This window comes from Vigna umbellata, chromosome 4 (genome assembly GCF_029865625.1).
Source record: "Vigna umbellata cultivar VRB3 chromosome 4, Vumbellata_1.0, whole genome shotgun sequence".
Taxonomy (NCBI): Eukaryota; Viridiplantae; Streptophyta; class Magnoliopsida; order Fabales; family Fabaceae; genus Vigna; species Vigna umbellata.
Window position 1 is genome coordinate 28,762,646 of NC_142168.1, and position 26,281 is coordinate 28,788,926.

Consider the following 26,281-nt stretch of genomic DNA (forward strand, 5'->3'; position numbering starts at 1 on the left):
CAGTGTGGAGATTTATGTGTATATGTGTGTGTGTCGAACCTCCCTACAAGGTGCAATAAGAAGAGAAAGAACATGAAGGTCCATTGCTCTAGAGATCCACCCATTCTAGCTTCGTTTTTCTAGCTTCGTGCAGTTCCGGTTAGTCATACATAATTCATAAAGAATTCATTAACTTATCAACATTAAGAGAACTATGTATTATCAATAAAACAAATTCAAAAGCAAGACAAAACCTTATTTAGCAACATGCTTAAGCTGGAGGAAGTCAAGGATATATAGTTTTTTGCATTGAAAACTTCTAATTTTGGTGGAAGTCATCATCCAGGATGCAACTAGACCAGGAAAAAAATGTGCTGGAATCTCCTGATTTTGCCCATACCCACTCCGTCGTATTAGTACCGGTAAAATGAAACAAGTTAGGTATCGTGGCAATCAAAGCAATGCTAATTGGTGAGGGAACACTTTTACATGACAAGGATAAGCTTTCGAGTCCTATAAGATTTTGAAACAACAGTGGCAATTCTTTAATGGAAAGGCCTTGCACTACAATTTTCTTTATGTTTCCCATCTTTCCTAGTATTTCTGGAAATTTCTGAAGATTGGAACAATATGAAAGTTTTAGCTTTTCAAGAGTGGGCAAGTTGAGAGGTGGAAAACTCATAAGCTTGATGCAACCTTCCACATTAATATTATAAGTTTACTCATAAAACCAATTGAGTCATGTGTTGGGAATCCAAGTGTGAGTCCAAGTCCCACATTGGATAGAAATGAGAAAGTAGAGCAGTATATAAAGATGAAAGACCCATTAACTCATTGCCTTAAGGTTTTGGGTAAAGAGTGGTGTCGATCCCTTACATAGTTGGCTTAGATGTTATTGGTGTTTGTGTAACCCACATGGAACCTAAGACATGTTAGTATTTTAAGGTTGTGAAAGGAATAGTTGATGGGATAGAGAAAATGTAGACATAGTGGAATGTAGAAGTATAAGTTGGAAGAAGTGTTGTAGTTGTCTTTAGTTGTAGTAGATGTTGGCTTACATTCTTTTTTTGGCTTCATTTCAAATGGTAGATGTTGTCTACATCTTGCATCAAATGATAGAGTTCATGGCATAGAAGGCTTTACATTCTCTTTTACCGTAGTCTAACCTTTTCCCTCTTTTATGATATTTAATCAACTTTAATAAAATACCAAAAATGTAAAGCCTTCTATGCCTAAAACAGAAAACACAAAGGAATTAATGAAACTGATCAAGGAGTACTCACAATCAGACATAAATGACAAGTCTATTGTAGGAACTCTTATGAGTGAGCTGACTACCAAAAAGTTTGACTGGTCACAGCCCATACAGGACCATGTAACTCGAATGAGAAATATAGCAGCAAGATTGAAGTCTATGGGAATTGAGGTAAATGAGTCTTTTCTAGTACAGTTCATCATGAACTCTCGTCCTCCTGAATTTGGCCAGTTCCAAGTGAACTATAACACTCTTAAGAATAAATGGAACTTTCAAGAAATCAAAGCCATGTTGGTACAAGAGGAAAGGAGATTGAAGAAAATGAAAGATCATTCTATCCATCTCACAACTCATGAAGGTGCTAGCTTCAGTAAAGCTAAATCAGGAAAGAAGAACAAGAAGGACAAATCCCAAATGAAAGTGAATAAGGGCAATATCCAGAAGGACCAGAAATGTTTCTTTTGCAAGAAAGTAGGTCACTTCAAGAAAGATTATCCAAAAAGAAAATCTTGGTTCGAAAAGAAAGGTACTTTTTATGTTTCTGTAAGTTTTGAAGCAAATATAATTGAAGTGCCTAATAATACCTGGTGGTTGGATTCTGGAGCTACCACTCATGTTTCTAATATTATGCAGGGATTCCTTTTCATCCAGGCCATAAAAGGAACTGAAAAGTATTTATATATGGGAAACAAAATGAAGGCACGGATAGAAGGAATTGGGACTTACATATTGATTCTAGACACTGGTTATTGTCTGAATCTTGAAAAGTGTCTCTATGTTCCTGGTTGTGCTAGGAATTTAATTTCTGTTGCAAAGTTGAATTATTTAGGTTTTAACTTTAAGATTGAAAATGGTGTTTTTTATTTGTATAAACTTTCGTACTATTATGGTTCTGGTACATTATTGGATGGTTTATATCGTTTAAATCTTGATGTTAATTTTTCTAAATCCATGTTTAATGTTGAACATGTTGTTGATAGAAATTGTGGTGCAGGAAAAGAATGTTCTGCTTTCTTATGGCATAAAAGATTAGGTCACATATCCAAAGAAAGGATGTGTAGGTTAGTAAAAAATGAAATTTTACCTCAATTGGATTTTGATGACTGGGATGTATGTATTGATTGTATTAAGGGTAAACAAACAAAACACATATCAAAATATCCCGCCACAAGAAGTAGTCAACTTCTTGAGTTAATACACACTGATATTTGTGGTCTTTTTACATTAAATCCTGGAGTGGTGAAAAATATTTTATCTCCTTTATTGATGATTTCTCACGTTATTGTTATATATATCTATTACATGAAAAATCTCAATCAGTGAATGCCGTTGAGGTGTTCATAAATGAGGTGGAAAGACAATTAGATAGAAAAGTAAAATTGGTGAGATGTGATAGAGGTGGTGAATATTATGGTAAAATTGATGAGAATGGACAATGTCCATAATACTTTCTTTCTACGAAGTCTTTGTTGTATCACTGAAATTCCTCTCTGCACACTTGCTAAGCTGATGTCCTTCTCTCCAAGCAATCGAATTATAAACTGCTAGAGAAAGGGTTGTTTTTCCTAACCCTCCCATTCAAAGGATCCCTATCATGTGGACAACATCATCCGATCCAACATCCAAAAGTTTCTTGACTTTCAGCACCTGTGACAGTAGGCCAACTGGATTATTCGCAACATCTAAAGCAGTACCATTAATCACCCTGGAAACCCGTTCAACAATTCTCTGAATAAACTTATACTGGTATTCATCCCTGTTCCAAACATTAAAGTGTAATTAAGCTAAACTAGAAGCATTGTATCCATGTCTTTGATACGTATACTAATTTTCAATGAAATAAAATGATTGGTAAGGTGGGTACCCATCTCTGAAGTAATAGCCAGACAAATCCGCAACTTGACGCAGAGCCATCTTCCATTTATGTAACTTCTCCTTCTGCGCTTTGAACCTCTTTGGAAGCTCAGCCAATCCTTTTTCATAGCTACCTTTCTGACGTCTGACATAAGAAGGATACACATTATAAAACACTGGTATAACTAACAGCCCTTTACTCTTGCAGTGAAGGATGGTTGCAAGTTCATCCAAGCAGAAAAAGGAAGAAGCATAGTTGTGAGAGAGCACAACGATGGCGATCCTAGACTCTGCAATTGCTTTCTGAAGTACTGGTAATATTTCCTCTCCTTTTTTAAGTTCCTTATCGGTGAAAGTGTGAATTCCCATGTTACAGAGAGCTTGGTAGAGATTATCAATGAAACCATAACGCGTGTCTTTCCCTCTAAAGCTGAGGAACACATCGTACGTGCATCTACCTTTGATTCCTGTTGAAAAGAAGTTATCATCAAGGTCGCAAGACAAGGCCGAAAATAAATCTACCTTTGAAGGAACCATTGAGCCTACGTTATCTTCAGCATCTTCTGATTTTACCCATTTCCACCCCTTTGAATTAGTAGAATCAAAATAATACAAGTTAGGTATCGTGGCAATGATACTTGATAAGTGAACATTTTTACATAACAAGTATAACTCTTCGAGTCCAATAAGATTTTGAAAGGACGGTGGCAATTCTTTAATGGGAAGCCCCTCCAATTCAAGTACCCTTATCTTTCCCATCTTTCCTAGTATTTCTGGAAATTTCTCAAGATTGGAACAAAATGAAAGTTCTAGGCTTTTAAGAGTGGGCAAGTTGAGAGGTGGAAAACTCATAAGCTTGATGCAATGTTGCGCATGCAATATTTTAAGTTTATTCATAAAACCAATTGAGTCGTGAACTGCAACTAAACTCTCACACCAGTTAAATGAAACTTCCTCCAAATTTCCGACAACAGACATATCGGGTGTCTGTGTTAAAAATTTGCACCCGTCAAATTTCAAGACAGTTAGATTCTCGAACTTCTGCAAAGAAAATAAAGAGAAAACAAGTTGAGATATTATATTGTTTTTAATAATTTACAAGATGAGAAAAACACTCTTTAAGCTTGCCTTTGATGAGCCAAGGAATCCAAATGACGTAAAATGACTGTGCGGTAACATGCAAGTCAAAAGTTTGCTAGAATCAAAATTTGATGGTAAACAATTTGAAGGATATCCATGCCATTCCAGTACTCTCAAACTTTCCGGAAAATAGTTGGGACCTTTGGAAAATTTAACATTTCTAATGATAAGTATTTTAAGGTTTTTCATCCTTCTGAAGGCGTTGGCATTCCATTCTAGAGTTTCTTCTTTCTCAGACATAGACAACAAATCCAGGCATATGATTTCAGTTTCGCTAGTTCCCTGTTGATGCAAAAGTCACATTCACTAATCTAAAAGATTCACGTGCTAAGAGAACTACGAAAATTGTTAAGAGAAAACAAAACTATGATGTGAGCAGATGATATAAAAACATTAAATCAAGCTAAGAAAGCATAAATCATGGATGAAGCTTACTTACTTTGTTGTGTTTTAAAACATGAAGGATATCTTTCGCTAACCATAATCTCCTGCGCTTCCCTGGCTCTTCGGGTGATTTTTGCCGGTCAATATGTCTACCCATGTCCTCAATCAAGTCGTGCATTTCAATTTCACCCCAAACTTTTATGAGAGATTTTTCAACCAACACCCCAATATGATGTTTCATGTTGTTATCATAAAGAACACCAAGTATACTTTCAACTTCTTTCAAACTACTTCCTTTGAAGCAACATGCGATGTCAAGAAAGACATTTTTTTCTTCTTCCCCCAAACCATCAAAGCTTACTTTAAGTATCTCTAAAATTTCACCGTTTGGAATTCTTTTGTAATGTTCAATCGCAGACTCCCATTCTTCTACACTTTTTCCAACTAAGTTGGAACCTATTACTTCTAAAGCCAATGGAAGACCAGAAGCATAAGTTACTACACGTTTCAACACGTCCTCGTAACTTGGATCAACTTTTTCCCTTTTGAAAGCATTCCATACTAGCAATTGAAGAGAATCATTCTCATTCAATTCCTCCACCTCATAAGTTCTTTCAATCTCATGAGATTTTAGCAGTTGTTCGTCCCGAGTGGTAATGATAACTCTGCTGCCGGGACCAAACCAATCAGATCTTCCAGCAAATGCTTGTAACTGCTTTCTGTTGTCAACATCATCTAGAATCAAGAGAACTTTCTTTCTACAAAGTCTTTGTTGTATAACTGAAATTCCTCTCTGCACACTTGCTAAGCTGATGTCCTTCTCTCCAAGTATTTCTGAAAGAAGGACGGTCTGGAGGTGTTTTAACCCATGTTTATTAGATTCTTCTCTTACGTTTTGAAGAAAACATGATTTATTAAAATCAGCAGCAATCAAATTATAAACTGCTAGAGAAAGTGTTGTTTTTCCTAATCCACCCATTCCATGGATCCCTATCATGTGGACAACATCATCCGATCCAACATCCAAAAGTTTCTTGACTTTCAGCACATGTGACAGTAAGCCAACTGGGTAATCCGCAACATGTAAAGGAGCACGATTAATCACCCTGGAAACCCGGTCAACAATGCTCCCAATAAACTTGTACTGGTATTCATCCCTGTCACAAACATTAAAGTTTAACTATGCTAAACTAGAAAACCATGTCTTGATAGGTATACTAAGTTTCAACAAAATAAAAAGATTGGTAAGGTGTGTTGGAATATAAATTGATTTTGTATGTTGGGCCTAAAAGATAAAAGCCCAATATTAGCAAAGGCCCAAATAGCATTCTAGAAAATCCTATATAGAAGGATTCTAGAATGTTCCACAAAAATATCTAGAGATGCTTATCCATAAGATATCTCTAGATAAGTTTAGAATTATAGGAATGTTTTAGAAAGTTCTAGAGAATAAATTATAACCCTTAGATGAATGTTGTGGTGGCAAGATCCTAACCATTGGTTAAGGAGGTGCCATTAGTATAAATAGGGGATGATTGTATCATTTGATAACAAGCCAAAAAAGTTTAGAAGCACTCAATACAAGCCTTTCCTCTTCTCTCAAAATCTTCCAACCTCTCCCAATCTTAAACACTTCCTTCTAGCCTTTAAAGTTTTTCCCAACAAAGTGGTATCAGAGCCATAAGATCTTCATAGAAATGGCAAATACTGGAGTTCCCTTTCAAGTCCCAATGCTCACTAAGAGCAACTATGACAATTGGAGCTTAAGGATGATAGCTCTCCTTGGTGCACATGATGTCTAGGAGGTGGTCGAGAAGGGCCACATTGAGCCAGAGAATCTAGAGAGTCTTTCTCAAGCTCAAAAGGATAACTTGAGAGACTCAAGGAAGAGAGACAAGAAAGCTCTCTGTCTAATCTATCAAGGATTAGATGAAGATACTTTTGAGAAGATTTCTGGAGTCAAGTCAGCCAAGGAAGCATGGGAGAAGCTTAAGATCTCTTACAAGGGAGCAGATCAAGTCAAAAAGGTACGTCTTCAAACTTTGAGAGGAGAGTTTGAAGCTTTGCATATGAAGGAAGGTGAACTAGTCTCTGATTACTTTTCAAGAGTTTTAACGGTTACTAATAACCTAAAAAGAAATGGTGAGAAGCTAGATGATGTAAGAATTATGGAGAAAATTCTTAGATCATTAGATCCAAAGTTCGAACATATTGTCACCATTACCGAAGAAACAAAAGACTTGGAGGCCATGTCAATAGAGCAACTTCTTGGTTCGTTGCAAGCTTATGAAGAAAAGAAAAAGAAGAAGGAAGAAATCACGGAGCAAGTCCTCAAGGCACACGTTGATTCAAGAAAAGAAGAAAATACACACAACCAATCAAGGCGAAGTTATAGTCAAGAACAAGGACGAGGGCGTGCATATGGACGTGGACAAGGACGAAGGCCTAACAACAATAACCAAAGAGGAGAAAGCTCTAACAGAGGTCGTGGGAGAGGAAATCCGAATTCAAGGTATGACAAGACACGAATCAAGTGTTACAATTGTGATAAGTTTGGACATTATGCTTCTGAATGTAGAGCCCCTAACAAAAATAAAGTCGAAGAGAAAGCCAATTATGCTGAAGAAAGGTGTCAAGAAGATGGTACCTTGCTATTGGCTTACAAGGGCCAAGATAGAGGTGAGGATAATCAGTGGTACCTGGACAGTGGAGCAAGTAACCATATGTGTGGGAAAAGAAGCATGTTCGTGGAGCTTGATGAATCAGTAAAAGGAAACGTGGCTTTTGGAGATGAATCAAAGGTGGCGGTGAAAGGAAAAGGTAATGTCCTCATCCGACTAAAGAATGGAGAACATCAATTTATTTCCAACGTATATTATGTGCCAAGCATGAAGAGCAACATCTTGAGCTTAGGACAACTCTTAGAGAAAGGTTATGATATTCAACTTAAGAATAATAACCTTTCTATAAGAGATAATACAAGTAGGTTCATTGCAAAGGTGCCAATGACAAGAAATAGAATGTTCGTGCTCAACATTCAAAGTGATGGCCCACAATGTCTTAAGATGTGCTACAAAGACCAATCATGGCTTTGGCATCTTCGATTTGGCCATCTTAATTTTAAAGGATTAGAGTTGCTCTTCAAGAAAGCAATGGTGAGAGGACTGCCTCATATTACTCACCCCAACCAAGTTTGTGAAGGATGTCTACTTGGAAAACAATTTCGATTGAGTTTCCCAAATGAGTCGGACTCAAGAGCTCAAAAGCCATTAGAACTCATACACACAGATGTGTGCGGACCAATCAAGCCAAGATCACTCGGTAAGAGTAATTATTTCCTTCTCTTCATTGATGATTTTTCAAGAAAAACATGGGTATATTTCTTAAAAGAAAAATCAGAAGTGTTTGAGAACTTCAAGAAGTTTAAAGCCCATGTTGAGAAGGAAAGTGGCCTTCTGATCAAAGCTTTGAGATCCGATCGTGGAGGAGAGTTTACATCAAAAGAGTTTCAGAAGTATTGTGAAGACAATGGAATCAGACGACAGTTGACAGTGCCAAGATCCCCTCAACAAAATGGAGTGGCTGAAAGGAAGAATAGAACTATCCTGGAGATGGCAAGGAGCATGCTTAAAAGCAAGAAACTTCCAAAGGAGTTTTGGGCTGAAGCTGTTGCATGTGCAGTCTATCTGACCAACCGCTCTCCAACAAGAAGCATTAGTGGAAAAACACCACAAGAAGCATGGAGCGGAAGAAAGCCAGGTATTTCTCATCTTAGAGTCTTTGGAAGCTTAGCTCATGTGCATGTGCCAGATGAGAAACGAAGTAAGCTTGATGACAAAAGTGAAAAATACATCTTCATTGGTTATGACGCCAACTCCAAAGGGTACAAACTCTACAATCCTGATTCAAGGAAAACAATCATCAGCCGGAATGTAGTGTTTGACGAAGAAGGAGAATGGGATTGGTCGACAAACTGTGAAGATCATACCTTCTTCCCGTGCATTGAAGAAGAGGATGTGGAACAACAACAACAACTGCAAGAGGCACCTGCTACTCCACCTACTTCACCAAATACAATCATTCAAGATGATGAAAGCTCAAGTGAAAGAATGCCACGTTTCCGAAGTCTCCAAGAAATTTATGAGGTAACTGAAAATATAGACAATGTTACCTTATTCTGTCTATTTGCAGATTGTGAGCCCATGAACTTCCAAGAAGCAATTGAAAAGAAGAGTTGGAGAAATGCAATGGATGAAGAGATCGAGGCAATAAAGAAGAATGATACTTGGGAGCTAGCCTCGCTTCCAAAAGGGCACAAAGCAATTGGTGTCAAGTGGGTCTACAAAGCAAAGAAAGACTCCAAAGGAGAAGTTCAGAGATACAAAGCGAGATTGGTGGCGAAGGGCTATAGTCAAAGGGCTGGCATCGACTATGACGAGGTATTTGCTCCAGTTGCTCGACTAGAAACTGTAAGACTTATTATATCATTAGCAGCTCAAAATAATTGGAAGATACATCAAATGGATGTCAAATCCGCCTTCTTAAATGGAGTTCTTGAAGAAGAAGTCTACATTGAGCAGCCACAAGGATATGAAGTCAAAGGTGAAGAAGATAAAGTCTTGAAATTAAAGAAGGCTCTTTATGGGTTGAAACAAGCCCCGAGAGCTTGGAATGTTCGGATTGACAAGTACTTCAAAGAAGCGAATTTCATCAAATGTCCATATGAGCATGCACTCTATATCAAAGCTCAAGGTAAAGATATTTTGATTGTATGCTTGTACGTCGATGACTTGATTTTTACAGGGAACAATCCAAGCATGTTTGAGGAATTCAAGAAGGATATGACAATGGAATTTGAAATGACCGACATGGGGCTTATGGCATATTATCTCGGAATTGAAGTAAAACAAGGAAACGAAGGAATTTTTATTACTCAAGAAAGCTATGCCAAAGACCTCCTCAAGAAGTTCAAGATGGATGATGCTAATCCAGTTGGTACTCCTATGGAATGCGGCATCAAGTTGAGTAAGGATGAAGAGGGAGAAAAGGTAGATCCAACCCTCTATAAAAGTCTTGTTGGAAGTTTGCGCTATTTAACTTGTACAAGACCGGACATTCTCTATGCCGTTGGAGTCGTGAGTCGGTACATGGAAGCTCCAACAACTACTCACTTCAAGTCTGCGAAGAGGATTCTTCGATATATCCAAGGTACGACAAGCTATGGCTTATACTACTCCATTTCTAACGATTACAAGCTTGTTGGATATAGTGATAGCGATTGGAGTGGAGATATGGATGACCGAAAGAGCACAAGTGGATTTGTGTTCTACATGGGAGACACAGCCTTTACTTGGATGTCCAAGAAGCAGCCTATTGTCACTTTGTCTACATGTGAAGCAGAGTATGTAGCTGCAAATTCATGTGTTTGCCATGCTGTTTGGCTACGCAACCTATTGAAGGAGTTAAGCTTGCCACAAGTGGAGCCGACAAAGATTTTCGTAGACAACAAGTCAGCAATAGCATTAGCAAAGAACCCAGTCTTCCATGATCGAAGTAAGCACATCCACACTCGTTACCATTACATTAGAGAATGCATCAGCAACAAGGATGTGCAAATGGAATATGTGAAGACACATGATCAGGTAGCAGATATCTTCACCAAACCGCTAAAGAAAGAAGTCTTTATGAAGTTGAGAAGTTTGCTTGGAGTACAAAATCAAGTTTAAGAGGGGGTGTTGGAATATAAATTGATTTTGTATGTTGGGCCTAAAAGATAAAAGCCCAATATTAGCAAAGGCCCAAATAGCATTCTAGAAAATCCTATATAGAAGGATTCTAGAATGTTCCACAAAAATATCTAGAGATGCTTATCCATAAGATATCTCTAGATAAGTTTAGAATTATAGGAATGTTTTAGAAAGTTCTAGAGAATAAATTATAACCCTTAGATGAATGTTGTGGTGGCAAGATCCTAACCATTGGTTAAGGAGGTGCCATTAGTATAAATAGGGGATGATTGTATCATTTGATAACAAGCCAAAAAAGTTTAGAAGCACTCAATACAAGCCTTTCCTCTTCTCTCAAAATCTTCCAACCTCTCCCAATCTTAAACACTTCCTTCTAGCCTTTAAAGTTTTTCCCAACAAGGTGGGTACCCATCTCCGAAGTTATAGCCAGACAAGTCAGCAACTTGACGCAGAGCCATTTTCCATTTATTTAACTTCTCCTTCTGCGCTTTGAACCTCTTTTGATGCTTAGTCAATGCTTCTTCATAGCTACCTTTCTGATGTCTAACATAAGAAGGATCCACCTTATAAAACACTGGTATAACCAAAAGCCCTTTACTCTGGCAGTGAAGGATGGTTGCAAGTTCATCCAAGCAGAAGGAGGAAGAAGCATAGTTGTGAGAGAGCACAACGATGGCAATCCTAGACTCTTCAATTGCTTTCTGAAGTGCTGGTGTGATTTCCTCTCCGCTTTGAAGTTCCTCATCATCCATGAAAGTGTGAAGTCCCGTGACACACAGAGCTTTGTAGAGATTACCAGTGAAACCATAACGCGTGTTTTTCCCTCTAAAGTTGAGGAACACATCGTACGTGAATCCAGGGGAACTTGGAGTTGCCATTAGAACAATGTCTGGAGTGATAATTGTGAGCGTGTTGGGACTCTAAATGTAATCAAACTTGGAATACACATCAAATTCCAAGACTGAATTGTACATTAAACGCGTGGGTCCACTGAATAATATTTTAGAAAGTAAAAAATAATTTATCTCGACTTTAAATATAGGTCTAGAATAGTAATCAAACTAAAAATCCGATCATAGCAGCAGGACCACTGAACCTTGAGTCCGTGTTCATGTTAACATATAATCATTTTTCAATCTTTGACAAACTTAAATAATATTTAATAAAATGCTCTTGTCATTGCTTTTAAACTTTGTGTGGAACTTTGACCACATTTTTGTACTAGAATGTGATTCAAATAGCATATGAATTACGGATTACTGAATTTGTTTTAGTGAGTCCTCTACAAATAACTCTTTAGTGACCCACTTTGGAAAAAAAAAAATTTAATACTAATTTGGTTTCAGTATTTATTCAATTTAATTTTAATTTTTTTAATTTAACCTTAATTTTTATCAATTTTATACAATTTGATTTTTTTATTAATAAAATAATTTTAAAAAATACCATAAAATAATATATGATTAAAAAAAGGGTTAAATATGTTTTTAGTCCCTGAAGTATAAGACGATTTTGTTTTTAGTCCCTACTCAGAACTTTGATGGTTTTTAGTCCTTATTGTTTTGAAACTCTGAGTATTAGTCCTTAAAATTGGACGGCGTTAACTTTGATCAGACGTGGCAAACGGCGATGCTACGTTTTATGCCTGCTGTCCTCTTCACCCTCTGCCACGTTGGTTGTTTAAGTTTTGAAATGAGATTAAGTAAGTTAAATGTGCATTTGGTTCGTCATCTATTATAAATGAAATTTTGAGAAGTTGGGTTCTTCTTCGTCAATGCAGTTGGGGCAAAGAAAGCTGAGGAGGTAGATCTGGGTGGGACTGGTTATGTTTCTTTTATCAGGAATCTCTTGTACTCACTATATGAAAGGGGGAGATGGCTAGAACAACAAAGAAATAATTAAATAAACCTAAAAGCCCAACATATCTATCCCCAACAGTAAAAAGAAGAAACCAGATTCTGTCCGTCTCTCTGTCTCCCTCCCTCTCTCTACTATCTGACCTTCCTTTAAAGCTTGTTCTTCTTTCTCATATTAAGACCCCAGTCATGGATACAACCTCAACCCCTCAACCTCAAGACTCATCCTCCAAGAGGCATTTCCATTGGACCAACAATGCTGGAAATAAAGACATCCAAGTCCCCTCCTCTGAAACAATGTCCAAAATCATAAAGGAAGACGCAAACACAAAGGGAAAAGACGAACAAGAACAAGATGACAAGGGTCTTCCACTCCCAGGCCCTTGTTTACCAATAATTATAATTACAGTAACTAAGTTATGTTATGAGTTATCTGACTGAAGTCGTGGTTAGGTGGAGGCAAATTCGACAAGGTCCCAAATTTCCACTCGTGTATAAATTCAGATCCAGCTCCTGCGACCAGGCCGACGTCGGCCGCGGCGACTTCCAGGAACTCAACCAGATTGAAGCCACCAAGCCTTTCTCCAAACTCTCCGTCAGAGCCTCTCACATCTCCGAAATCCCGGCCTGTGTGGCCCAAGTTTTGGAATGGGCCCAATCAGGCCGGCCGGGTGGGTGCTACTTAGATCTCCCCACCGATGTCTTACATCAAAAGATATCAGAATCCGAAGCGGAAAAACTCTTGACCGAAGTGGAAAAAAACCGCGCGAAACCCGAACCTTATTCTATTTCCAATTCGAAGATCGAAGAAGTTGTTTCTCTGCTTAGACGCGCGGAGAGGCCGTTGATTGTGTTTGGAAAAGGAGCGGCGTACGCCCGTGCGGAACACGTCCTTACGAAGCTGGAGGTGATGGGGAGGTGATGTACATGAGGGCTAATAAATCGTATCAACTTACCTCCTCGAAGACGAACTCCAACCTTCAGATCTACCTCCTCAGTTTTCTTTGACGAAGAAGAATCCATCTTCTTAAAATTTCATTTATAATAGATGACGAACCAAATACACACTTAACATACTTAATCTCATTTCAAAACTTAAACAACCAACGTGGCAGAGGGTGAAGAGGACAGCAGGCATAAAACGTAGCATCGCCGTTTGCCACGTCTGATCAAAGTTAACGCCGTCCAATTTTAAGGACTAATACTCAGAGTTTCAAAACAATAAGGACTAAAAACCATCAAAGTTCTGAGTAGGGACTAAAAACAAAATCGTCTGATACTTCAGGGACTAAAAACATATTTAACCCTTAAAAAAATCAAATTAAATAAAATTGACAAAAATTAAGTTAAATTAAAAAAATATTAAACCTAATTTAAATAAAATTAATATTTAAAACTACTTTTTTCTTTCTAATTTGCATCAATTTTGGTCAATGCTTACAGTTGTTCATTTTATAAAGATTATAGACTGTAAAATCACATAACTAACTAACTAGTTGCTTCTCTTGAAAATGTGTAGTGATGTTTATTACAACTATATTTGCGGGAACATGAAAATGTATTTCTACATCAGTGGTATGCTTAACTTATTCTCACTTTTTTTTCTCACATTTATAGTTTACTCTTTCTTTTTTTTCTCAAACAGTCTTTTTTTCTCTCTACTTGTAAGGATGGCTATATAATGAATAATTTTCAATCAAATTAAAAGTTAATTATGATTTTTTTTTCTCTCAATCTTAATCCAAATTTACCGGGACATCTTACATATTACTCAATTTACGCGCGGATGAAACTTTTCTAAATAAATAAATAAATGCATAAAATGTTCCTTTTCTTTCTTCTCAGTTAACAGTTTCTTATGTAGCTTCATATGCTTATCTTTTGGTGCCATAGTGACATGTATTCGGTAAGAGAAAGAAAATAATTAGTGTTACCTAAGCAATTAATAAATTATTGTTCATGCGACTAACAAAGTTAGTGATAGACCGATGGAAGGATCAAGATGCTTAGCAAGTGAAAATTATAAGGAATCTGAGGTCACGAATTTTCTTCCAGAGACAGAAAAAAAGTAATTATAGTTATAAAAGAATTTAACAATAATTCTTGCAATGACAATGGTAATGATGATGATTGGGACGATGGTATTGGTGGGTAGGAACAAAGGCATGCGGTGTGAACATAAGTAGCATAACATAACAGAGCTGATATCATGGTTTAAATGATTTCTGTTATTTTAATATTGAAAAAAATTAAAAGTATGAATGAAATTTTGTTAAGAATCTTATTATTTAAAACACATAAGTGTATCCTATACTTACTTTCTTAGAGTTCTAATTGTTGAATCATCTAGTTTGAATATCAGAAAGTGATTAAGTAAGGTTTAATAGACAATTTAGTCCCTAGTTTCGATGACAAATCTCAATTTAGTCTCTCGTTATAAAAGTGTTTGAAATGGGTCTTCATTTTTAAAATTGAGTCAAATTAGTTCCTTCAGTTAAATATAACCAAACGGAGTTAATGGTCTGGTGATCTGGCAGCAATTAGTGGTTACGTGTCAAAATATACTTTCGTGTGTGCTGACGTGTTCGTTATAGGGTTTTATTAAGAAATTGGATTTTTTTAATTGGAAAAAAAATTGATTTAGGATTGAATTTTAGAGGATTGGCCGATGTATTGAAGAAGTAGTTGGTGCATGGGATACCAAATATAGAGTTTAAAAAGAAGTTTTGTGAGGACTATGTAATCGAAAAACATCTAGGACAAAATTTCCAAAGACTATTGAGTATCAACAAAGGCACAACTCGGTCTAATTCATACCGACCTGTGTGGACCATTCACCCCTGAGTCCTTCAGTAGCACGATATACTTTATCTCATTCATAGACGAATTTTCACAAAATTTGTGGGTACATTTCTTACGAGAGAAATCCAAGGTGTTCAAGGTCTTTAAGAGATTTAGGAAAATGATGGAGAAGGAGACCGGAGAGTCAATAAAAGTTGTTCGGTCTGATAGGGGAGGTAAGTTCACATAAGGAGAATTCATGATGAAGTACTATGAGAAACACGGAATAAAGTGGTTTTTAACAACTTCATACTCATCGCAAAAAAATGGTGTAACAGAAAAAAAGTATCGAACCATTCTCTGTTGGAAAACAGCGGTAATTGTTTCCTCCTCTGCTAACCCAAAATGGGCACTATGCAGAAGTGTAAAAGTAGCTGTGTATGCATAGGGAAAAATAACACCTGAAATTTTAACGTGGAAAATCCTCTCGGAAAAAACCACGGAACCTAGTCCAGAAAATTATCTCCACTATGAAAGTAGGATTACAGTGTTTCTCTCACTCTCTGAGGATTTATCAATAAATCTCAGCCTCTCGGATGGTATACAAAAACACTCTCTTTTGCACACTCACAGTTTCTACTGCACAGTGTCTTTCACCTCTCGGTGATGTTTCTCTCTTCACGGTAGTACCCGTGGCTTTCTCTCTTTCTCCTCTTGAATTATTTCTTCACCGTTTGATTCTTGGTGAGTTGTGTTTTGCTGCACATTTTGCATTCATTTTATAATGAATGAAGGAAGAAAGGACAAGAAACATGGTTGGTGCATTGGAGCAATTTATGGAGCTTTAGTGAAGGTGGAAGACATTCTTCCTCAATATATGGTATATGAAAACATTGACCCTTCTTTTCAGCATGTGGATGGGTCCCATTTTTATTTTTATCTAACATTCTCATCATGGTTTGAACCATACTCAAAAGTAAGAACATGTCAAAGAAATTTTGGGCAGAAACACGACAATGTGTTGTTTATGTCCAAAATAGATGCCCGCATATGAAGCTAAATGAGAATACATCCAAGAAGCTTAGAGCAGGAGGAAACCAAGTGTAAAACACCTCAAAGTATTTGGCAGCATGGCCTATGGTCACATTCCAACACAATAGAAAACTAAACTACAAGACAGGAGCAAGAAATATGTGTTTATTGAGTATGACGAAAAGACCAGGGCATATAAGTTATACAATCCAATAACTAACAAAGTTTTGGTAAGCTAAGATGTGTAGTTTAATGAAGAAAATGAATGGAGTTGGGATGACATGAAGGAAAATTTAGGTGCAAGCACAAAGCCCGGAAAAGAGAGCCGAACAATTGAAGATAGGAGCTCGGCCAATGCAAACAAGAGCTTAGCCAATGTGAATGAGAGCTCGGCAGGTGGAAATGAAGGCATGGAAGAAGTCTGTGATAATGAAAATACTGATAAAGATGAACCTGTGGCTTAGAACTTGAACTCTCCAGGATATATACAATATTACTAATGAGGTACATGTTATATGTCTTTTAGAAAGTGCAAAGGATATAAACTTTGAGGAAGTCGTGCTCAATGACAAATGGAAGAAAGCTATGGAGAAGAAGATTGACTCGATTGAGAAGAATGACACGTGGGAACAGACAAATATATCCACAGTAGCCTGACCAATTGGTGTGAAGTGGTTGTACAAGAAGAAAACGAATGCAGAAAGAAAGGTAGAATGTTACAAAGCTCGACAAGGAAATGCAAGAGCCCAGCAGGTGAATGCAGACCCGACAGGTAAAGGATGGAGCCCGACAGGTGAAGGTAAGAGCTTGGTAAATGTATATGGGAGCCCGATAATTAATGGAAATAAGAGCTCGATAAGTGGAAAAAGGAACTTAGATTGCCTAGGCGAACAGGTGGGAAGCTCGAACATCTCTTTGGGAAGACCAAGTAGCTTCGAGAAATTTTGCAATTTACTGAATAATGAAAAACACAATCTACAAAATGAAAGGAGTGCCCTGGTATCTCAATTGGAGATGTTGAAGCAAAACTAGGTAACCTAGAAAGAAGGTTTACAAAATTGAAAGAAAAATATGTTGATGATGGAAAACCTAATAGAGAGGATTTTAGAGAAGACCATGTAGCTCTGGAGACAAAATTTCAAGGTTGAGGCCAGAGTATTTTTGATAGTTTCCCATAAGATAGTCGTGGAAGGAAAGGAGAAAATGGAGGGAGCTTGGTTGATCATGGGATAAAGGTGAAAAAGTTACTGGAGAGCTTGGAGAAGTTGATAAAGAGGTCGAACAAACCAGAAAGGTGCCTGGAGAGCTCGCAGAACTTGGTGTAGGGCTCGTTGGAGATCTCGATGAAGAAATTGCAGAGCCCGACAATGTATGTTGATAGCTTGGATATGGAGAAGGTGGAAGATTTGAAAGTTGGGGATTTGGTTCGTTCAAAACCAAGCTTGAGAACTAGACCAAGCTATGACTGGAATAGTGTTGGGAGAGAAAGTTTAGTTGTTGTGCATAGTGTACAAGATTTTGGATACTTGGAGTTAGCTTGTTGTTTTTGCAAAAGGAAGTGGATCACTCATTATACAAATGTTGAAAGGGTTCCTAGCTTTAAAGTTGGGCATTATGTTAGGTTTCAAACTGGTTTGGTTGAACCAAGGTGGGCTGGAGAAGAGCTCAGTCTGAATCTCAAGGGGTTATAACTAGTATTCATGTTGATGGAGAAGTCATGGTCGCATTTTTTGGTCTTCCAGAATTGTCGATAGGAGATCCTTCAGAACTTGATATTGAACAAATGTTTGAAGTGGAAGAGTGGGTGAGGTTGCCAAAAAAATGCAAATAATTGGAAATCAATTGGACCAGGTAGTGTTGGTGTTGTTCCAATAATAGGGTATGAAGGAGATGAATCGGACAAAGCAAAATACAAGTCGGCAAAAGCAAAGAATAAGTCCGCCAGCATTACTGAGAAGTTGTCCACAATGAAAAACAAGTTGGTCATGAACCCAATTGTTACTGTTAATTAAAGGAGTCATTTTGACATGGGTTGATGCAGGAAGAAAGATGAAAGAAAGAAAAATTTAAGTTTATGGAGGAGTTTTGTAGGAATAAACTTTAGATATTTAGGAAAGGTATATCATTAAATCGAATCTGACAAAACAGAGGAAACTGAAAATAAAATCTTAAACTGTTAAAGTATTTAGAAAAGTCCCCGACAAAAACAGAGGCCTTCTGTCCATGTCTTAATACTTGAAATTTGTATGGTCAAGGTTAGCAAGAATTTTAACGTTAAATCATTAGAGAAGGTAAAACTAACTCCAAGAAAAATTATGAAGTAAAATGCATACAAATTTCTGTGCGAAACTTTTGGAAAAAAAATTCTCTCTTTCTAATTTGCTTTACTTTTGATCAATCCTGACCATTGTCATTCATTTCATAAAGATTATACACTGCAAAATCACATAATTAACTTAGTTGGTTGTTTTCCTTTATTTTCACATCTTAATTGGAAATGTGTAGTGATATTTTTGACAACTATATTTCCTGCAACATAAAAATTTGTTTCTGCATCAGTGGTATGCTAAGACTAATTGTGAATTTTTCTCACATTTATCATATACCTTTTTTTTCTCAATCACAGTCTCTTTTCTCGCGTGTATTCTAATGGCTATCAGTTTGCCATTTCATGATTCATGATTAATTTTCAGTCAATTTAAAAGTTAATTATGATTTTTTTTCCCCAATTTTATTCCGTGCCAAAGTGCAACGTCTTTGCCTTCTGCATCCATTGCCAATTTTGTGCAATAAACTATAACAGTATAAACAAGTATACATACATTGCTTTTACTGTTACTTAATATAGATTTTTTGTAATGAAAACAATGAAACCAAGTTAACAAAAAAGGGAAGTCAAATATAAATGATTAATTCATATTCTTTTCCGTATTAATAAAAACAGAATAAATAAATAAAGTATAAGTATATTTTTGCTGTAATTTTTAGTTGTTGTGCTTTTAGATATTAAAGTGAAATGGTTTTAATTTCAATAAACTATTATCTTATCAAAAAATCATTATTGTTCATTTTCATTTTTCATAATACAATAATCTTATAATAGTCATAACATAAGGGATTTGTGAATGTATTCTTGAAAACTCCGTCCTTGCAGGATCTTGACATTGGACCATTAACTCAGGAAGGTGGGAATTATTTTTTAAACTAAACATGGCTCCAATGTTACATAGTTATGTAATAAATAAGTGAATATTTATTGAAGTTTTCTCCAAGATAGTGTTAATAACTAAACTAAGCACGGCTCCAGCTTGTTACATAGTCATGTAATAAATAAGCGAATATTCATTGAAGTTTCGGCCAGGAGTGTTAATATATAAACTAAACATAGCTCCAATGTTACATAGTTATGTAATATATAAGTGCATATTCATTGAAGTTTGGTTCAAGAGTGTTAATAAGTAAACTTTCTTCTTATGGCTGTAACATCACCTTCCCAAGCATACAGCTACGATGTGTTTCTCAATTTCAGAGGCTCAGACACACGCCAAGGTTTTACTGGCTATCTCTACAAAGCTCTACTTGACAGTGGAATCCACATTTTCATTGATGATGAGGGCATTCAGAGTGGAAAGATAATAACACCAGAACTCAAGGAGGCAATTGAAAAGTCCAGGATTGCCATCACTGTGCTCTCTACAAACTATGCTTCTTCTTCCTTCTGTTTAGATGAACTTGAAATAATTCTTGACTGCTTCAAAAGGAAAAAACTCTTGGTGTTGCCTGTCTTTTACAAGGTGCCTCCTTCTCATGTCAGACACCAGCTAGGAAGTTATGGAGAAGCATTGGCCAGACTAGAGGAAGGGCTCCACCATAAAATGAAGAATTGGAAGAAGGCGCTGAAAGAAGTAGCTAACCATTCTGGCTTTCATTTCGAGGATGGGTATGCCTCTTCACCAATCTTTGTAGTTTCTGTTGGATTAAATTTTATTTTTCATTAGATTGGACTCTTTGAAATTCTAAGAGAACATATTTTTTTGGTTGACGTGTGTGTCAAGACATTGATGGATACAACACAAGGCTTTAAGTTTGACTTGGTTGAACTTTTTGTTTGAAGCAGAAAAGAATATGAGCACAAGCTTATTAAGAAGATTGTTGAGCGTGTCTTCAGCGTTATTAGTAATGTTGAAGAAAGATTGCATGTTGCAGATTACCCAGTTGGACTAGAGTCACAGGCACAAGAAATAAGAAACCTTTTGGATGTTGGAGATGATGATGGTGCCAACATGATAGGAATCCACGGAATGGGCGGTGTAGGGAAATCAGCACTTGCCCGCAGAGTTTATAATTTGATTACTCATCAATTTGAAGGTTCGTGTTTTCTTCAAAATGTAAGAGAAGAATCAAACAAACATGGGTTAAAACACCTTCAAAGCATCATTCTTTCACAGGTACTTGGAATGAAGGAAATCAACTTAGCAAGTGAGGAACAAGGAATTTCAATAATAAAAAATAGGCTCAAGCGAAAGAAGGTTCTCTTAATTCTGGATGATGTAGACAAGCACAAGCAATTACATGGAATTGTTGGAAGTCCTGAATGGTTTGGTCCCGGCAGCGTAGTCATCATCACCACTCGGGACAAACAACTTCTAGCATCTCATGAGGTTAAAAGAACACATGAGGTGAAGGAATTGAATGAGATAGATGCTCTTAAGTTGCTTAAATTTAAAGCTTTTAAAATGGAAGAAATTGATCCAAGTTACGATGAGGTATTGAATCAGGTAGTAACTTATGCTTCCGGTATTCCACTGGCTTTGGAAGTAATAGGTTCCAACTTGTTTGGAAAAAGTGTTCAAGAATGGGAATCTGCTATCAAACAATACAAAAGAATTCCTAATAATAAAATCCTAGAGATCCTTAAAGTAAGCTTTGATTCATTGGGAGTAGAAGAGAAGAGTGTTTTTCTTGACATTGCTTGTTGCTTCAAAGGGTATAAATTGTCAGAGATTGAAGAGAAACTTCGTGCTCTTTATGATAACTGCATGAAGTACCATACTGGAGTGCTAGTTGAAAAGTCTCTCATAAAGATTAGTCATGATGAAAGAGTCACATTTCATGACTTGATTGAGGACATGGGTAAAAGAATTGACCGTCAACAATCACCGAGAGAGGCAGGGAAGAGAAGGAGATTATGGTTACAGGAAGATATTATTCAAGTTTTGAAAGACAAATCGGTGAGTGAGTGAGTGACTTATGAATGGTTTTGTCTCTCATCCTTTTCTGTCTATTGAATTTTTTCATCACAGTTGTCTTTTTTCTTACAATTTGGAAATTTCTCTCAATACTTTATTCAGTGTCTTACATATACTTGTTGTTGATTCGTGCATTTTGCTATAACAGGGAACTAGTGAAATCAAAATTATCTGTCTGCATTTCTCCATATTCGACGTCCAAGTAGTAGAATGGGATGGAAACGCTTTCACAGATATGAAAAGTCTTAAAATACTTATTGTTAGAAATGGTATCTTTTCACAACGTATAAATTATCTACCAGAAAGTTTGAAGGTACTAGAATGGGGGGCACAGGTATCCAACTAATTTTCATCCAAAGAACTTTCCATATGGGAAGTTACCTAATGGTTGCATCACATCATTGGAGTATGGTAGGTTATCCAAGGCAAGTTTGAAGAATACATTTCACTGTAAGCTCATAGTAATATTCTAGAGGTGATGTTTGCATGTAAAAGTTTATTGTTAATGGTATTCAAAGATCTCACTTGGTAACAAAATTTGTACTCATTTTTCCGTGTAGTTTGAAAATATTTTCAGAGCATAGAAAATAGAAGAGAGACACCTCTATTTATAGGAGGTACCACAATTTTAAGTACACGAGACCCACTTGTGCAATGTACCATAGATAAGTTCTTAAGTATAGTGTCCATCGACACATCACAAAACCATCTTGTTCTTTTCTCAATTGTTTCCTTATAAATGCAAGGATCATAAGGTTGCTGGTTACTATGAATAATTTTATCATGAAGGAGAAAGACTTAAACCAGTTAAATTTTGTAACTGTAATCTTTAAATCTTCCCATAACACTAGATTGGCTACTTTTAGCATTTTTATTTAGTATGTTTGAAAATTTTGTATAAGGAGAATGGTTACCATGATGCTAATTCACTCTTGAGTCGGAACACAAATAGTTTTGTGTTTACTTGTATGGCTATCTTTCAGATGATGTCTTTGTATTGCATGACAGCTGGTTTGTTTTAGACTTGAGATGTGGAGTTCCAATTCCTCATGTCAGTAAGCCTGCTAAATATCAGAATGCCCAGTCTCTCTTTTTAAACTAAAAAAGGAATTTCATAATTAGCTTTTCATAACTAGAGCTCGTTAAATGTGGAGTAAAAATGTTTTTAAACATCCAGCCACTATTCATATCTTAAACCAGAAATTTATCCTTTTTTTCGTTTGTTATGTAACTTTGTTCTTTCTCAAACGTAAGTTTAAAGACTCAAAACCCAATTGATGAGCATTAAGCGATCTAGATAACCCTGCATCATTATAAGTCAGTCTGAATCTTTCTAAATCCTTTTAAATTTCCAGTCCAATTTTAATTGATTCCTATTTCAGCGCTTTATATGCCTCATTTTTTGTCTCACATCCACAATCTAATTCTTCAATGCTATTATCATCAACATATAATCCCTTCTTAGCTGCATCTGATTATCAATTATATTTTGTTTATTAAATTTTAGCAACATTTTTCAATTGGGTTAGCAACCATCTTTAGTTGTCCTTGTTTTTTTCTTGGTCTCGTAGTATCCTTGCCTTCTCTCTTTCTGAGCATTTTCTCCTCACCATTTACCCTATTAGCTTGATAATAAGTCCATTCACCATTTTTCAATGACACAACATTCCTTACCTGCTTCACTAGTTTACATTAAATCCAGGCTTTCCATTTCGGATTTAATAAAAATACTAATCATGTGCCACAATCGAACAATCTGCTCCTAATACTTCTTCTCTTCTTCAATTTATACAGATCAAAATAATAAGTTTATATAAAATGAGTTACTATGATAAAGTATTACACAGGATAATTCACCTTTCACACTAATTTTACCACTTATAAACTTTAACTCCATCGAACTTCACACCATACACTTGAACAAATACCGTGTGTGAATCTTGCTAGTCTACAAACTTATTACTTTAGCAGCTAATGGTTTTGTGATTCCATACCGCTAAGATGATTGTTCAATTTTCTCATGCTAATGGATAAATGAAATGAATATCTTCCATGGACTACGGCATGACTCCTTTAAGTACATAAACTATGACTCCTTTAAGGATTGAGATTTGTTCACAATACACAAGTTTTTGAATTCTGTTACAAAGATTAGAAAAGAATATATATATATATATATATATATATATATATATATATATGATCTAATTCCATCCAGAACCTGACAAAATCAAGGGAGAATCTTGACAGTCAGTTTATGAAAGCCATGTAAAATCTTGAAATGAAAATGGAAATTCTTTTATGGGAGTGTACTGGAAATTGAGTTCCCATATGTTTTCCAGTTTTTTCCTTATACTTATGGAGAACTATTGAGATATAACAGCACGAAAGATGAAGGTTTAAACAGAGGTCAACTTGACCAGTCGAATACTTCTGAGCTTGGTGCAACCAACAGCACTCATTATTTTAACCATGTAACTAAATTCTGACACTATTCAAATGAAAGTTTCTCCACACTTGCTATCAGATATGTTATATATCTTGGTTAAACCTTTGCATTTGAAAATTTCAAAACTCTTAGATTCACCGACTTCTGCAAAGAAAAAAGAAGAAGAATTGCATGAATAATCTTACAGTGGATTTATCAATTTACAAGATAAGGAAAATGCACTTATTAAACTTGCCTTCAATAAGTTTGTCAACTCAATTGTCGAAATACTACTGCAGGGTAACTTGCATATGGCAAGTTCCTTTGAATGAAAATCAGATGGTAAAGAATTTGACGGATATCTCCACCATTCAAGCAGTCTCAAATTATCTGGGAGATATTGTGGACCTTTGGAAAATCTACCATGTCTAATAATAAGTGTTTTGAGGTTTTGCATATTCTGGAAGGCCTTTCCATCCCATTCTACTTTTCCTTCTTGATCAAATATGGAGAAATCCAGACATATGATTTCAATTTTACTAGTTCCCTGTTAATGCAAAAGGCATGAACCAACCACAATACAAGAATGTGTAAGACTTTAGTACACATATTTAGGGAGAAATACTACAAAAGAAAAAACAAAAAATATGATGTGAAAATATGATAATCAAAAACGATAAATCAAACAAATCATGAATTTAACTCACCCTGTTGTTTTCTAAAAGTTGTCTTACATCTTCGAGTAACCATAATCTCGTACGCTCACCTGGCCCTATCAATGATTCCTGTCGGACAATATCTTTACCCATGTCCTCAATCAAGTCATGCAATGTAACTCTGTCATAACAAGGTTTTGTACCATGACTAAGCTTAACTAAAGATTTGTCAACCAATAAGTCAATGTAACACCTCATGTTCTGACCATAATGAGCTTGAAGTATATCTTCGACCTCTGCCAATTCATATCCTTTGTAGCAACAAGCAAGGTCAAGGAAAACACTCCTTTCTTTTTCCTCCAAAGAATCAAAGCTTGATTTAAGTATTGCTTCGACCGGATTATCGGGACATTTTTCTAATTGATGAATGACAGATTTCCATTCTTCTACACTTTTTCCACACAAGTTGGAACCTATTACTTCCAAAGCTAATGGAATGCCATCAGAAAAAGTTACTGCACAATTCAAGAGCTCCTTATACCTTGGATCAAAGTCATGCTTTTTAAAAGCTTTCCATTTAAGCAATACAAGAGCATCCTTGTTACTTAATTTCTTCACCTCATAAGTTATTTGAACATCATGGGAGGCAAGGAGCTGTTCATCTCGTGTTGTGATTATGACTCTGCTGCCACGACCAAACCAATCAGCTCTTCCAACAACTGCCTGCAATTGCTCCTGTCTGTCAACATCGTCTAGAATCAAGAGAACCTTCTTTTTCTGGAGCCTGCGTTGTATCATTAAAATTCCTTGTTCCACACTAGTTAACTTGATGTCCTTCTCTCCAAGTAAATTCTCAAGAATGGTGCTTTGGAGGTATTGTAACCCATGCTTGTTTGATTTTTCACTCACATTTTCAATAAAACATGAAGCATCAAACCTTTCAGAAATCAAATTATTATAAACATCTTGAACAAGTGTCGATTTTCCAATCCCGCCAGTTCCATGAATCCCGATCATGTGGGCACCACCATCACATCCAACATCCAAAAGTTTCATTACTTCTTGCACTTGTGACTCTAGTCCAATTGGGTAATTAGCACGATTAATCTTCTTGGAGACCCACTCCACAATCTTCCCAATAAGCTCATATTCATAACCATCCCTGTTTCAGAAAAGTTCTAGTTAGTTTAAAGTTAAAGCCTTGTATGAAATAAAGGTTGATAAAAATAGAAGAGTGAAACGTAATCTCATTTGAAAATAGAAGAGTGGCAGGGTGGGGTACCCATGGTCGATATGAAAGAAAAACAAGTTAGCTACTTGATGAAGAGCCATCTTCCATTTCAATGACTTTTCCATGTTATGCTTGAGCCTCTCCTCATGTTTAGTCAAGGCTTCTCCAAACCTGCCTTTCTGCAATTGCACCTGAGTGGGATCCACATAATAAAAGACTGGTAAAACCAGCAGTCTTTCTCTCTTAAGGCAGTCAAGAATGGTTGCAAGTTCATCTAAGCACCAGGTGGAAGAAGCATAGTTTATAGAAAGCACAGTGATAGCAATCCTGGACTCTTCAATTGCTTTCACAGTTGTTGGTGTAATTTCCTCTCCTCTCTGAAGGTTTTCATCATCAATGAAAGTGTGGATTCCACTGTCATGAAGAGCTTTGAAGAGATAGCCCGTAAAACCATAGAGTGTGTCCAAGTCTCTGAAGCTGAGGAACACATCGTAGCAGAATGCATCTGAACGTGACTCCAGTCCAACAGGGTCATTTTCATTTATAGCACATTTCCATTCTTCTTCAAAACAATGGCAGGCAAGAAGCATAAGTTACAACATGATTCAATTTCTAATCTAAAAGGAACTGACAAAAGATCTAGAAGACAGATATGAGCTCCAAATAAAGTCAAGTCAGCAAACTAGTTT

General features: G+C 36.4%; 3 protein-coding genes and 1 pseudogene across 4 annotated transcripts; 2 read left to right on the top strand and 2 right to left on the bottom strand.

Moving 5' to 3' along the window:
• The first annotated feature begins 1,237 nt into the window (after positions 1–1,237).
• Positions 1,238–2,267, top strand: LOC148199786 (uncharacterized). Its single transcript, XM_088112781.1, has 2 exons — positions 1,238–2,129; positions 2,215–2,267. The coding sequence occupies exons 1-2, from the start codon at positions 1,238–1,240 to the stop codon at positions 2,265–2,267; spliced, it is 945 nt and encodes a 314-aa protein (XP_087968907.1).
• Positions 2,268–2,374: 107 nt separating this feature from the next.
• On the bottom strand, positions 2,375–11,522 carry LOC124819448 (disease resistance protein Roq1-like). Its single transcript, XM_088113439.1, has 5 exons — positions 10,768–11,522; positions 4,668–5,769; positions 4,217–4,510; positions 3,099–4,129; positions 2,375–2,990 (listed from the first exon to the last, which is right to left on the bottom strand). The coding sequence occupies exons 1-5, from the start codon at positions 11,235–11,237 to the stop codon at positions 2,813–2,815; spliced, it is 3,075 nt and encodes a 1,024-aa protein (XP_087969565.1). The 5' UTR covers positions 11,238–11,522; the 3' UTR covers positions 2,375–2,812.
• Positions 11,523–19,501: 7,979 nt separating this feature from the next.
• On the top strand, positions 19,502–21,750 carry LOC124839238 (disease resistance protein Roq1-like). Its single transcript, XM_088112782.1, has 4 exons — positions 19,502–19,968; positions 20,143–21,259; positions 21,426–21,611; positions 21,655–21,750. Exons 1-4 carry the CDS (start codon positions 19,502–19,504, stop codon positions 21,748–21,750), a joined length of 1,866 nt encoding a protein of 621 aa, XP_087968908.1.
• Positions 21,751–23,310: 1,560 nt separating this feature from the next.
• On the bottom strand, positions 23,311–26,182 carry LOC124839237 (disease resistance protein Roq1-like; annotated as a pseudogene). The gene is made up of 4 exons (XR_015785908.1): positions 25,644–26,182; positions 24,413–25,523; positions 23,962–24,252; positions 23,311–23,870 (listed from the first exon to the last, which is right to left on the bottom strand). The product of XR_015785908.1 is annotated as a disease resistance protein Roq1-like (transcript).
• Positions 26,183–26,281: the final 99 nt, after the last annotated feature.